General features: G+C 41.5%; 1 protein-coding gene across 1 annotated transcript in view; it reads right to left on the bottom strand.

The window, feature by feature from the left end:
* The window catches only part of EDNRA (endothelin receptor type A), a 67,658-nt gene that overhangs the window by 27,187 nt on the left and 25,212 nt on the right, over positions 1-15,259 (bottom strand). The window contains exon 3 of the mRNA XM_077279298.1: positions 9,892-10,019. Within this exon, the coding sequence (XP_077135413.1) occupies positions 9,892-10,019 (128 nt within the window). The remainder of the gene's footprint in view (positions 1-9,891; positions 10,020-15,259) is intronic.

The following is a 15,259-nucleotide window of genomic DNA, read 5'->3' as shown; positions in this document are numbered from 1 at the left end:
TGATGACATCACCACTAGTCACTGATGCTGTGCTCGCAGCAGCATTTTCCAGTGGTTCTCAGCCTGGACAGTTGCATCTTGGCACCATTCAGGTGGAAAACTGTTTATCCCCAAGACATGGATTATGGCATGGGGCAGAATGACGGACAGGTGAGGGATGTTGTTTTTTTCATTTTTGTTTTATTACAGAAGACGAGGGATTTAATGGAATGGGCATTAGGCGATTACAACTGTTTGTTATTTTTAAATAAAAAAGTAAAAGTGTGTTTTGTTTTATTTCAAATAAAGTACTTTATTCTGGCTGTGTGTTTACTTATAATATAGCTATAGGATTAGTAATGGATAGGCATGCTATAGATGCCTCTCCATTACTAATCTGTGGGCTTGATGTCACCTGACAATACAAAGGTGACATCAATCCAATAAATATGAACTCCCCTTGCCACCACTACAGGGCAAGAGGGAAGAGCCGGGCAAAGCGCCAAAATTAGATGCCCCTTTTCTGGGTGACTGTGGGCTGCTATTTTTAGGCTGGGGACCAATATCCACGGTGCCTTACCAGCCTGAATATACCAGCCCCCAGCTGTCTGCTTTAGCTTGGCAAGTTGTCAAAAATGGGGGGGACCCCACGCTGTTTTTAATTTACTCTTAAATAATTAAAAAAGGAGTGGGGACCCCTCTAGTTTTGATAAACAGCCTTGTGTTGTGAACTATGTTTCTGGGCTCCCTCTGGTGGTCACTAACGGTATTGTGTTAGGTATGTCTTGTTGCAGGCCTGAGCTCCAGCTGTGTCGTTAAGCAGCGGGTGTTTCCTATTTGAGTCTCCTCTGGACTCAGTCTCTTGCCTGGCATCGTTGTATCCAGACCTATTTGGTCTCCTCCGGATTCCTTTCAGTCTGCCTCATGCAAGAAAAGCTAAGTCTGTTTTGTACAATTTGGATCGTTTGCATTATTCAGTGTTTTTGTCCAGCTTGCTTTACATTTGATTTTTGACTCGCTGGAAGCTCTAGGGGGCTGATATTCTCCCTCCACACCGTCAGTCGGTGTGGGGGTTCTTGAATGTTCAGCGTGGATGTTTTGTAGGGTTTTCTGCTAACCGCATAGTCCACTATCTATTTTCTGCTATCTAGACTATTGGGCCTCACTTTGCTGAATCTAGTTCATCTCTTCGTTTGTGTTTTCCTCTTGCCTCACCGTTATTATTTGTTGGGGGCTTTCTATATCTTTGGGGTTCAATTTCTCTGGAGGCAAGCGAGGTCTTATTTTTTCCCTCTAGGGGTAGTCAGTTCTCCGGCTGGCTCGAGACATCTAGAACCAACGTAGGCACGTTCACCGGCTACTTTTAGTTGTTTGTGTCAGGATCAGGTATGCGGTTAGCCCAGTTTCCACCTCCCTAGAGCAGTATTTATATTTTTGCTATCTTGCCGGAATAGCAGAGATCCTCTGCCATTGGGATCATAACAGAATGCCAGGCCCAAAAGAAAATGTTTAATGCATCGCAGAAGCGGGATTAAAAAGAAGTTCTGAGGTTTTTTTTGTTTTTTTTTTGCTGCAGTTTGCCTAGCTTCTTCCATCCCCTTTTTCTCTGAGTGGCTGAAACTCTGCTGCAGATATGAATGTCCAGACTTTGACTTCTAGTGTGGATCAGCTTGGTGCTAGGGTGCAAAGCATTCAGGATTTTGTTATCCATAGCCCTATGTCTGAACCAAAAATACCTATTCCTGAGCCGTTTTTTGGAGATAGATCTAAATTCCTGAATTTTAGGAATAATTGTAAATTGTTTCTGTCTCTGAAACCTCGTTCCTCTGGTGATTCCGCTCAGCAAGTTAAGATTGTTATTTCCTTCTTGCGCGGCGACCCTCAGGATTGGGCCTTCTCTCTGGCGCCAGGAGATCCTGCATTGGTGAATATTGATGCGTTTTTTCTGGCACTTGGTTTGCTTTATGAGGAGCCTAATCTTGAAAATCAGGCTGAAAAAATGTTGCTGTTTATCTCTCAGGGTCAGGACGAAGCTGAGGTATATTGCCAAAAATTTCGGAAATGGTCCGTGCTTACTCAATGGAATGAGTGTGCACTGGCCGCAAATTTCAGAAATGGTGTTTCTGAAGCCATTAAAGATGTGATGGTGGGGTTTCCTATCCCTACAGGTCTAAATGATTCAATGGCTCTAGCCATTCAAATTGATCGACGTTTGCAGGAGCGCAAATCTGATAATCCTTTGGCGGTGCTGTCTGAACGGTCACCTGATTCTATGCAATGTGACAGAATTCTGACCAGAGCCGAGCGACAAAATCATAGACGTCAAAATGGGTTGTGTTTCTACTGTGGTGATTCAACACATGTTATCTCAGCATGCTCTAAACATTTAAAGAAAAAAGTTAATCCTGTCGCCATTGGTACTTTTCAGCCTAAGTTTATTTTGTCTGTGACTTTAATTTGTTCATTATCTTCTTACTCAGTTATGGCTTTTGTGGATTCTGGTGCTGCTTTAAGTCTGATGGATTTGTCGTTTGCCAAGCGCTGCAGTTTTGTCCTGGAGCCTTTGGAAAATCCTATTCCTCTTAGAGGAATTGGCAGAGAATAAACCTCAGTATTGGACGCAGGTGACCATGTGCATGACTCCTGTACATCAGGAGGTGATTCATTTTTTGGTACTGCATAAAATGCATGATGTTGTCGTTTTGGGTCTGCCATGGTTACAGGCCCATAATCCAGTTTTAGATTGGAAAGCTATGACTGTGTCTAGTTGGGGGTGTCAGGGGATTCATGGCGATTCTCCATTGGTGTCTATTGCTTCTTCTACTCCTTCTGAGATCCCTGAGTTTTTGTCAGACTTTCAGGATGTATTTAATGAGGCCAGGTCCAGTGCCCTTCCTCCTCATAGGGACTGTGATTGTGCTATAGATTTGATTCCTGGTAGTAAGTTTCCTAAGGGACGACTCTTTAATTTATCTGTGCCAGAGCATGCCGCGATGCGGAGTTATATAAAGGAGTCTTTGGAGAAGGGACATATTCGCCCATCCTCGTCCCCTCTTGGTGCAGGATTCTTTTTTGTGGGCAAGAAAGACGGGCCTCTGAGACCTTGTATTGATTATCGTCTTCTGAATAAGATCACTGTTAAATTTCAGTATCCTTTGCCATTGTTGTCTGATTTGTTTGCTCGGATTAAGGGATCCAGTTGGTTCACCAAGATAGATCTTCGTGGTGCGTATAACCTTGTGCGCATAAAGCAGGGAGATGAATGGAAAACGGCATTTAATACGCCTGAGGGTCATTTTGAGTACCTGGTGATGCCTTTCGGATTATCTAATGCTCCTTCTGTGTTTCAGTCCTTCATGCATGACATCTTCCGGAAATATCTGGATAAATTTATGATTATTTATCTGGATGATATTTTGTTTTTTTCTGATGATTGGGAGTCCCATGTGAACCAGGTCAGGATGGTGTTTCAGGTTTTGCGGGAGAATGCTCTATTTGTGAAGGGCTCAAAATGTATCTTTGGGGTACAGAACGTTTCTTTTTTGGGTTTTATTTTTTCCCCTTCTACTGTGGAGATGAACCCAGTTAAGGTCCGTGCCATTCATGACTGGACTCAGCCCACGTCTGTTAAGAGCCTGCAGAAGTTCTTGGGCTTTGCTAATTTTTACCGTCGTTTTATCGCTAATTTCTCCAGCGTGGTTAAACCTTTGACGGATATGACCAAGAAGGGTTCTGATGTTGCGAATTGGTCTCCTGCGGCCGTGGAGGCCTTTCGGGAGCTGAAGCGTCGGTTTACTTCAGCGCCAGTCTTGTGCCAGCCGGATGTCTCTCTTCCCTTCCAGGTTGAAGTTGATGCTTCTGAAATTGGTGCAGGGGCTGTTTTGTCGCAAAAAAGTTCTGATGGCTCCGTGATGAAGCCATGCGCCTTCTTTTCAAGGAAATTTTCGCCTGCTGAGCGGAACTACGATGTTGGTAATCGGGAGTTGTTGGCCATGAAGTGGGCATTTGAGGAGTGGCAACATTGGCTCGAGGGAGCTAGACATCGTGTGGGGGTCTTGACTGATCATAAAAATCTGATTTACCTCGAGTCTGCCAAGCGCCTGAATCCTAGACAGGCCCGTTGGTCGTTGTTTTTCTCTCGTTTTGACTTTGTGGTCTCGTACCTGCCTGGTTCGAAGAACGTGAAGGCTGATGCACTTTCTAGGAGTTTTGTGCCTGATTCTCCGGGAGTCTCTGAGCCGGCTGGTATTCTCAGAGAGGGAGTAATTTTGTCTGCCATTTCCCCAGATTTGCGACAAGGGCTGCAAAAATTTCAGGCTGATAGGCCTGATCGTTTTTTACCAGAGAGATTGTTTGTCCCTGATGGATGGACCAACAGAGTTATTTCTGAGGTTCATTCTTCGGTGTTGGCGGGACATCCTGGGATTTTCGGTACCAGAGATTTGGTGGCCAGGTCCTTTTGGTGGCCTTCCTTGTCACGGGATGTGCGTTCTTTTGTGCAGTCCTGTGGGATTTGTGCTCGGGCTAAGCCTTGCTGTTCTCGTGCCAGCGGGTTGCTTTTGCCCTTGCCTATCCCAAAGAGGCCTTGGACGCACATTTCCATGGATTTCATTTCGGATCTTCCGGTGTCTCGGAAGATGTCTGTCATCTGGGTGGTGTGCGATCGTTTTTCTAAAATGGTCCATTTGGTGCCCTTGCCTAAGTTGCCTTCCTCCTCTGATTTGGTTCCTTTGTTCTTTCAGAATGTGGTTCGTTTGCATGGCATCCCTGAGAATATTGTATCTGACAGAGGATCCCAGTTTGTGTCCAGATTCTGGCGATCCTTTTGTGCTAAGATGGGTATTGATTTGTCTTTTTCGTCGGCTTTTCATCCTCAGACTAATGGCCAGACCGAGCGAACTAATCAGACGTTAGAGACTTATTTGAGATGTTTTGTTTCTGCTGATCAGGACGACTGGGTTACCTTTTTGCCACTGGCCGAGTTTGCCCTTAATAATCGGGCTAGTTCTGCCACCTTGGTTTCACCCTTTTTCTGCAACTCTGGTTTTCATCCTCGTTTCTCCTCGGGTCAGGTTGAACCTTCTGACTGTCCTGGGGTTGATTCTGTGGTGGATAGGTTGCAGCGGATTTGGAACCATGTGGTGGACAATTTGAAATTGTCACAAGACAAGGCCCAGCGGTTTGCCAACTGCCGCCGCAGTGTGGGTCCCCGACTTCGTGTTGGGGATTTGGTTTGGTTGTCTTCTCGGCATGTTCCTTTGAAAGTCTCCTCTCCTAAGTTCAAGCCTCGCTTTATCGGTCCTTATAAGATTTTGGAAATCCTTAACCCGGTGTCTTTTCGCTTGGACCTTCCAGCGTCTTTTGCTATTCATAATGTGTTCCATAGGTCCTTGTTGCGGCGGTACGTGGTGCCTATGGTTCCTGCTGTTGAGCCTCCTGCCCCGGTTTTGGTTGAGGGCGAGTTGGAGTACGTGGTGGAGAAGATTCTGGATTCTCGTATCTCTAGACGGAAACTCCAGTATTTAGTCAAGTGGAAAGGCTATGGTCAGGAGGATAATTCCTGGGTTGTCGCCTCTGATGTTCATGCGGCTGATTTGGTTCATGCCTTTCACACTGCTCATCCTGATCGCCCTGGGGGTCTTGGTGAGGGTTCGGTGACCCCTCCTCAAGGGGGGGGTACTGTTGTGAACTATGTTTCTGGGCTCCCTCTGGTGGTCACTAACGGTATTGGGTTTGGTATGTCTTGTTGCAGGCCTGAGCTCCAGCTGTGTCGTTAAGCAGCGGGTGTTTCCTATTTGAGTCTCCTCTGGACTCAGTCTCTTGCCTGGCATCGTTGTATCCAGACCTATTTGGTCTCCTCCGGATTCCTTTCAGTCTGCCTCATGCAAGAAAAGCTAAGTCTGTTTTGTACAATTTGGATCGTTTGCATTATTCATTGTTTTTGTCCAGCTTGCTTTACATTTGATTTTTTGACTCGCTGGAAGCTCTAGGGGGCTGATATTCTCCCTCCACACCGTCAGTCGGTGTGGGGGTTCTTGAATGTTCAGCGTGGATGTTTTGTAGGGTTTTCTGCTAACCGCATAGTCCACTATCTATTTTCTGCTATCTAGACTATTGGGCCTCACTTTGCTGAATCTAGTTCATCTCTACGTTTGTGTTTTCCTCTTGCCTCACCGTTATTATTTGTTGGGGGCTTTCTATATCTTTGGGGTTCAATTTCTCTGGAGGCAAGCGAGGTCTTATTTTTTCCCTCTAGGGGTAGTCAGTTCTCCGGCTGGCTCGAGACGTCTAGAACCAATGTAGGCACGTTCACCGGCTACTTTTAGTTGTTCGTGTCAGGATCAGGTATGCGGTTAGCCCAGTTTCCACCTCCCTAGAGCAGTATTTATATTTTTGCTATCTTGCCGGAATATCAGAGATCCTCTGCCATTGGGATCATAACAGCCTTGCTGAAGTTGACAGTTAAGGGTTTTGCTTGGCTGGTTATCAAAAATACAGGGGAAGTCAATGGTTTTAGCGGCAGCAGTCATCGGCTGATGGGAGCAGTAGTCCCATCAGCCAACACCAGTGACTGGAGGTAAATACCTTCAATCACAGATGCGGGCTCATGCTTTCATTTGACAGCATGGGAATCACAGCTGTCTGACTGGTGCTGATAATTTTGCCGCAGATCAGAAGCGGTGTTTGCCATGTGCATGACAGCTTTACAAACATCTGGTGTTCTGGGGGCCGAACCTGAACAGTAACATGGACTTCCAGGTGAAGTCCATGTTCAGTGTACATGCCCTAATAGTACGTGTTCGGTACGGACGCTGAACTTTACTGTTCAGGTTCGCCCATCTCTACTTATAATAAGTTTCTCAGTGTGTGAGATGTCATGATACAACCCTGAACTCCTGGTCTAACCTCTTGCATAACTAGAAAGTGCTGTGAGTTGAGTACAGATGACTAAGATGTTTTAGATAAGGTTCTTGAATTTATCCCTGTCACATTTCAAATCCTTCCATCAACACCCTTCCTCTCATAGCACTATCACTTCTGCTGTACTGCTCCTCCCCTAACCATGTCTGTCTAGAGATGAGTTCACAGGCGTCAATATTATTGTACTCACAGCAAGTTGGAAACAGACTGCAGTAAGAGCATAGCTGGCTACTCTCTGAGATATAAATTGACAGCCTGCTCTGCTAATTGACCATATTTGAAAGGTGTTAGTCATATGTGCTCTACTCTCCAGCACTTTCTAATCATTGAGGAGGTCAGACCAGGAGATCAGAGCTGTCTCATTACATCTCACACACTGAGAAACCTGCTATACATTATGGTCTTTCTCCAGTCTGTTACTGCCTGCTTATGATTGGTCAGCGTCATACAGGGTGAAGTACATGCCCACAGTGAAAACTATTTGATAACAACTACTTGAAATTAGCACAATTTAATTCATTAGGTGCCATATATTTTGATTGCCAACATCTCTGCCATGGACAGGCAAAAAAAAACACACAAAAAATGTTTTATTGCGCTCTGTAACCACTAATATATTAGGTTTCCAGTTCAACATGCCAAGTTTGGTGAATAGTGCTCATTATCAATTTGTAGTGATAAATAATTGAGTAATTATTTGATTTGTATCATTGTAAAGATCACGTTAATCGCATGTGTTATTCTATAAATACATGTTGCTAGCTTTTTCTCCCCAACCAGAGGTAGGAAGATTATCAAGATGACTGTCACTTTGGTAACAGACCTACAAATGATCTTGTGTAGTCTCATCATTTTATCTTTCAACTGTTCCTCTCTGTTACATTTGGTAGATTAACAAGAATTAGTGGACCACAGATTGTTTGTTTTTTTTGCTACCATGAAGACACATAGGAGTTATAGAAACCAAATGGCTGAATTTTTTTCTTATGACTTTTTTTAGATGCATCAGAACGCTATGGAGAAATGGTTGCAAAAGTGTTTTCCCTTTAAAATACTTGATAAGTTATGTGCTAATAAAGATCTCACACTTTTGTTACTGAGGGAAGCATTCAGGCAAGAGGGTTCAGTGGCTTGACATATTTCTGTGAAGCTTTGGCGGCATGCTTTTACTTGTAATTCAGTACCATTGGATTTTGATTGATGGCAGATTATCAGTCTTTTTTTGGGAATATTTAAAATAGTGAATAAAAAGCCATTAAAATTTGTTATCCTTGACTGTCCTTCTCTAATCAAATCAACAAAGTTGCTTGAGCTATTATCACATTTTCCTATATTATGCATGCAGTACATGTGGTTAAAGTCTGATTTTTATCAGTTTAACTGTTTGCACAGATGTTAGGATTATTCACATACTGTGAACCGATTATACTGAGGAAATTACAAAATATACTGCTAGAATAAATGAAAAGCCTTTAGGTGGTCATAGCTCCAGGCATGCACAGATTATAGAACATAATTATATTTTGTTTCCGCATTTACAATATGCATTGATTGATTCATGTACCGGTAAATGTAATTTAATTAAGTTCAATCCAAAATAAAAAAATATCTAAAAGATTGGCACTAGTTATTTCTGCTCATTGCCATTATGCACGTCTCACTGCCAGATCATCTCCACTCATGTTTATTCACTCTTGAAAGTCATGTTAAATGTTGTTGTCTGAGTGCTAACAGATGGTCGGAAATGTTCTGGTAAAACTTGTTCTATTGAAACCCCTGTAAAAAGCCATCATGAATCCTCTTCAGAAAAAATAATAAGGAATAACACATTATGGTTAAGTAAAGCATCATGCTGTTATCATCTTGCATCTGGTGTAAATGGCCATCTGTCAAAAATTTGTGGAGAACTACCCAGAATTCTCTAAGCCAATACAAAGACCTTTTGACATCCCAGCCAATGTTCTGCCAATACTGAACGAGAGGGGAACCTACACTTTGAAGATACTGCCACTTCAAAAAGGAGCAGGAGTTTAGGCTTCCTGATTGTGGAAAGAAATCTTGAGAGGAAAGTCAGACAAGGGAATAACTGTATAGACCGCGTAATTAGAAGTTCCCTCTATACAGGTCCAAAAGTAAGAACTATATTGTTCTTGTATAGGTTGCAAGATGCGATGCAACTAAACCAAGATCGCCTAATGTTTCCTTCAGTGATATCATAGAACATTAATGTTACAACTTCCCCTTATTCATTCGTATTTCCCACCCTTTGTGATAATTTCTTCTACCATCAGAACATCTACTTCTTACTTTGCTTAGAGCTAAGTAATAATTTAATAATTATCTTGTACATAACTAAAGCTAATTTAATACACAAAAAATCCAGCACTCTCCAATGTGTAATGAAGAAAATGTACCTTTATTGGAACAGCAATCTAGATAAACGTAACATTTTGGTGTAACATCAAGACCTTCCTCAGGCAGATTCCAGATTGGATAGCCACTCTTAATGAGGGATGAAGTAAGGCACAAAATAGAAAATGGGTTACAGGTAGCCCTAGTGATGTGGGCTTCTATTTTGCGCCTTACTCCACTCCTCATTTATCATGGCTTTCCAATCTGAGGAAGGTCTTAATGTTAGACTGAAATTTTATGTTTATCTGGATTGCTGTTTCAATAAAGCTACATTTTCTTCCTTGCACATTGAAGAGTGCTGGATTTTTTGTGAATTGAATATATGGAGTGGTATCCTATCCGAGCACCTATCATTAAAGAATGACATATATTCTTGCTCTAAAGTCCATTTAATAGAGATCCACAGGGAGTCCAAGATTCTGCTATCAATTTTACCAAAACTATGGTCTTTAGACTGTTAACCTAGTTCAGTTGTTTCTCTAGCGGCAAATACAACTTTCCCATTAGTCTTAGACTTTATAATGGAATCTCTAACGGAAGGAAACATTCTGAGTTATGAGCAATAAATGGTAAATGTACCTGTCTACACTTAAAGCGCACAGGTTGAGCACTGTGATTCCAACAGAAGCCTTCTGTATGAATGGGACCAGCTTGCAAAGACAAGTTCCTATGGGTGACTGAGCAAAGGGCCATCGTTCTGCAAGAAGCTGGAAAAGAAAATCCAAGAATTACTTTGTTTCAGTCAAATTATATCTAGTCCTAAGATATTTGTAGCGTGACCACAGACTACACATTATGTAATGTTTTATCATGGATTGTATGTGTACATTGAGTACACATTGAATGATGTTGCATTCACTGCAATCTTTTAAAGCTTAAAATACCTGCTCGAACCACACACAGCGGCTTGGTGCACCCTTGCATGGCCAAACAATTCAGTGAACCCTCCCACCTACTTGTTTTCCCTCTATCTCCACTCTCCTTTGGCTCTGTAAAGCCCAAGCTGTCAATCAAGGAAGAGGAGGGAGTAGATAGATGGCAAACAAGTATGTGGAAAGCTACATTGAACTGTTCGGCTGGTCCAAGGGTGCACCGAGGAGTGCCTTTTGTGCTGACAGACTCCCTTTAATATTACATGATATCCATTACTAATATACATACATATACTGTCTTCCGTCATGCATAGAAAAAATGTCTTAATTAGTTATATTGGAAGCACATTATAATATATAGTAAAATACCAAACAGTAGAATATTGATAACCCAGTGCATGTTTTATGTTGTCTCATTTGTATCTTTACAGCAGGTACTCAGAATAACTAATGTCTCAGGAAGTAAAGAATCATTATAATGGAGATGCAAATGGTAGAAAATGTTTCTAATGCCTCCTCACAGTGCTTCTTCCATTTATTATGCACATACCATTCCTCTTAAGAGCCTATTCAGCATGCTACAAAACTGGACTATTTAGCATTTTCCTCAGATCTGAGTTACCTGTTTATTAATGTATTGAATGATCCTGTTATATTATAAACCTTCATACTTTAGGATATTTGAGTTTCAGCAGAAAGCAATTATAACAAAACCACATTATAAGGTTCTAATAGCACATTAATTCAGTCATCTCAGAGGATAAAAAACAGCCATTTGCTATTGTATTCAATTCTAGAAACCGAAGGCTATGTGCACATGGCGTGTTTTCTTATCGGGCTCTGTAAAATGAACATAGTGCACAGCAATGTTAAACGGACATTGCTGTGTACATGTCCTGTCTTATGTCACTTCATCTAGCTGCTTCAGAAACAGTAAAGTGGTTAAAAGAATTGACATGCTTATTCTTCTTGTGGCGCCCACTCTCTATAATTAACAGTACAGAGTGGTGTATCTGCAAAACCGATGGAAGAGCCGATGGTGAAGCCCCCTCAAGAAAACGTCTGAGGCACCTTCAACTATGGACAACTTGGCGGCTGCCAATGACATCATGTGCACCTACTGGTACCTTAAGGCTGCATTCAAATAAAACTGTCCAATTTTTTTATTGGACAGCACACGGATGTCTTGAGTAAAATGGATCTATTCAGATGTTTAAAATGACGATCCAAGATTGAGATCTGTAAAACTCAGAGCATGTCCAATTCTGATGTGATTTTAAGTATCAGAATAGGACATACTCAATGTGTCTGTGTTCTGTCCAATAAATAAATCAGGCGACACACCAATATTGCACATGGCTGTGTGAATGCAGCCTGCCACTACATGCTCACTGCCCCTAATAATATACTCACCAGTTACTGTCTTCTTCTGTTCTGGTCATTTTCTGGTGGTTGGGGCCTGCCGGATCGCTCTAGTGTTTACTGGGTGGACTGTAAGTCTATGATACTGAAAACGAGGCCTTCATAAGCTTTCATTGTGAGCTTGTGACTGGTACCTCTGAGTTCTGGCCAGACAAGAACTGCAGTCACAAGATGGCAGAACAGGAGCAGAGCATTGCCGGGAAGACCTGAAGATAGCCGCTGATAAGTATTTTACTAGGGGCAGGGAATACACATTAATAACACCACTTCCTTGGTGAAATAAATAAAAATAGGAACACAGTATTTTTAAGACAATAGTACACTGAATCACTATGCTATCTAGCAGGGTTGTTAGTTTGTAAAAATAAGAACAAAAATGATGTGTCCATGATTTGTGCTCAGAATGGTAACATTGCTCCGTATAAAGACATTTGGTCTCTATTTTCATGTCAGTAGTTAGCGTTGCTGCCTTGTGGCTTTGAGGCTGAAGACCCAGATCTAAACACAGTAATTTATATAGGATTTTTAGATTATCCCATGTACCTACTATACACCCAAAATATACATTAATTGATTCATCATGACACCAGTGTTTGACCGAGCTGGAGAATTGTAAGCATTTGTTCACATCTGCATTACCAATTCTAATTTTGGCTGTTTATTTCTTAATTTTTCAGTAGCAGAAAAACAGAATACATGCAGGATCAGACATGACAAACGTAAATGCACCCAATAGACTTAATATGTCAGGTTTCCAGCACGCTAGCCTATCATTTTCAGTAATCTCGGAATGGAGAGTCTGATTGGCACAAAGACGTGTAAGTGCAATCTAAGTACAGTTATCAATATTTTTTTACATAAAAAATGGAAATAATTTATATTCCAGGACAACTAAAAACACAGAAGTCCACCAATGTCTAAAGAAAGTTTCTGTAACCAAACATTATAAGAAACTCATGGTCTGCAATATATTTGCATTTTTATGTTTACTTGTAAAATGTTTTTCTTGTTCCTTTTATTAAAAAACAAAAAAACCTTGCTTACTCTATGTAGACAAAGTACGGTCATCTGGGCAGCAGCTTCCTCCCCATGGAATTCTCCCAGGTAGACAAACACATCTCTTCCATGGAGCAGAGCCGCAGTAGGGGAGACATGTGTCCCAAGAGCTAGATTTCAAGTATAAATAGGAATTGTTTGCAGAAATCAACAAGCGGATACCATACTACAGACAAACCACTATATCAGATCAGTCATATTTGAAAACATGATCAGAGCCACATACGCAAACGACTTCCCTAGTAAACATTTCAGTGACGGTTTACATAAAATGATTATTCTTGAGAAACGACTTTCAAACTATGTGGAACATACAATATTAATATGTGTTCTTCTACAAAATTCAAGGACAGACTTTATGTACTCATTCATAACCCTGTGTCTAATGTTTTATGGATTTCTTTGGCTAGTTACATTGTAGACAAGATTCCCATGAATGCTCTGTGACTTGAGGCCGGAATATAGAGGTTTCTCCCATCAACCTTTTAACCTACTTAACTGAAGGTCTTCACCTATGCCCTAAAGCACTCACTTCATCAACAAATCCTGCAGCCCTTGGAGAGTACACAAACCCTACATTGTAAATTCCACAGTAATGGTGAAGTAATATCATGCTTTTGCCTGTCACAGTTTTGCAATGCTGAAATCTTGAGGATCACCCTTATTTATGGAGTTCTATCCTTGATTACACCAGCCTGTCCATTCTATACAGTGATTACATGAATCTGCTACATACATCAAATTCTGTGTATCCAGACTCACTGAATGTACTTGATAATTTTTTTCGTACTGTTACTTATATGTACACCACAAACATACATCGCCGTGTTGTAGTGAGATAAACAACACACACCAGTCTTTATTAGTGACGAACGAATATACAGGATTAGAACCAAGTTGGGATCATGCCTGTACTAGGTCTCTGAATTTAGATTGTAAACCCAGTTAGATATAAAGACTAGTGATGAGCGAATATACTCATTACTCGAGATTTCTCGAGCACGCTCGGGTGTCCTTTGAGTATTTTTTAGTGCTCGGAGATTTAGTTTTTATTGCCTCAGCTGAATGATTTACATCTGTTAGCCAGCTTGATTACATCTGGGGATTCCCTAGCAACCAGGCAACCCCCACATGTACTTATGCTGGCTAACAGATGTAAATCATTCAGCTGCGGCAAGAAAAATGAAATCTCCGATCACTAAAAAATACTCAGAGGACACCCGAGCGTGCTCGAGAAATCTCGAGTAACGAGTATACTCATCACTAGTCTTTATATCTAACTGGGTTTACAATCTAAATTCAGAGACCTAGTACAGGCATGATCCCAACTTGGTTCTAATCCTGTCATGTCCTAACTAGAGTTGAGCAAAACAATTTGAGGTGAATAGAATCCACCTTGTATTTTACATAAGTACCAATTTATTTTTCTATCTGTTTTTTTGCTGGCCATTATTTTGCCACATTACAGAGGGCCAGGAAGGTGTTAAAAAATATCCTCTGCTCACCTCTCCTTGCCCATCCCTTTGCCTGATTCGCTGGTCTTATTGCAACAGATAGAAAGCTCTATCTTCCTTCTTCCTTCCACTTGGGTCTTCCATATACTATGCTCCGCACTCTGAGATGGAGCTTCAAATGTCAATGATATGCTTCATAACCCCCACTTTTTGCATGAGGTAAAATATACATCCATGACACGCAATGTGACAATGTGGGGCCTAGTCAATAGAAAACCTAGTTAGAAGGTAGATGGAAGGAAGATACAAGGAAGAAGAAAGAAGACAGAAAATAGAATTAAGTCCTATTCAAATTTTGAGAGATTAACTAAACTTTAATCCTGAAATGTTAAACAGGTAAAAGAAAGTTCATCTATGATATTTTCTTTTCATCAATCACCTGTCAAGAATCACGAGGTGAGGTGGATCCTCTGAGCCCCAGGTCCAAGTGTAATACGGACCCCAGATATTGGTGCAGCAAGGTGGGAGGCATGTGGGCAGTGAGGACTTGGGACACTCAGGAATCTCAGGAGCAGCAAGGCGGATGAAGTGTAACCCAGCAGGAATGGAAGCTAGTAGACACAGTAGGGACAGACGGTAGAGCACACCAAACATAGAGTTCGAGAAACTAAATCCAAAGACACAGGTGCCTGTGTGACCTTAAATTGGTCTAGACAGTTGATGGCATGGATCCACTCCAGGCAACATGCAAAACCAGGCATAGAGCACAACAGAGGGCAGCGGACCTAGGAGAAGGGGGCGAAGCCTTGGATATCCAGGACATGTGTGTAACATCACCATTGGTCACTAATAGACTTTCATGTAAAAGAAAGACAAACTATTCCCTGAGATACTGTAAGAAACTAAATGTATACCAGTAACATATACTTTTTTTCCTGGATGGTACACATTGTATTGAATTGGTGTCATGACAAGCTTTATAACTTCATGAAAATGCAAAAAAAAGGTATAGGTTGCTACATCTGTAAATACTTGCGTTTCCACAGCAAAGTCAAAGTGGGAGTCTATTGCATTTAATGGCCATAGACAGCCATGTGGTTTCTTTTCTTTAGCTTAAAGCTTAAGGTTCTGATTAAAGATCTA

Source organism: Ranitomeya variabilis, chromosome 1, assembly GCF_051348905.1.
Source record: "Ranitomeya variabilis isolate aRanVar5 chromosome 1, aRanVar5.hap1, whole genome shotgun sequence".
Taxonomy (NCBI): Eukaryota; Metazoa; Chordata; class Amphibia; order Anura; family Dendrobatidae; genus Ranitomeya; species Ranitomeya variabilis.
The sequence above is the reverse complement of the archived record's forward strand: the minus strand, read 5'-3'. Positions and strand labels throughout refer to the sequence as shown.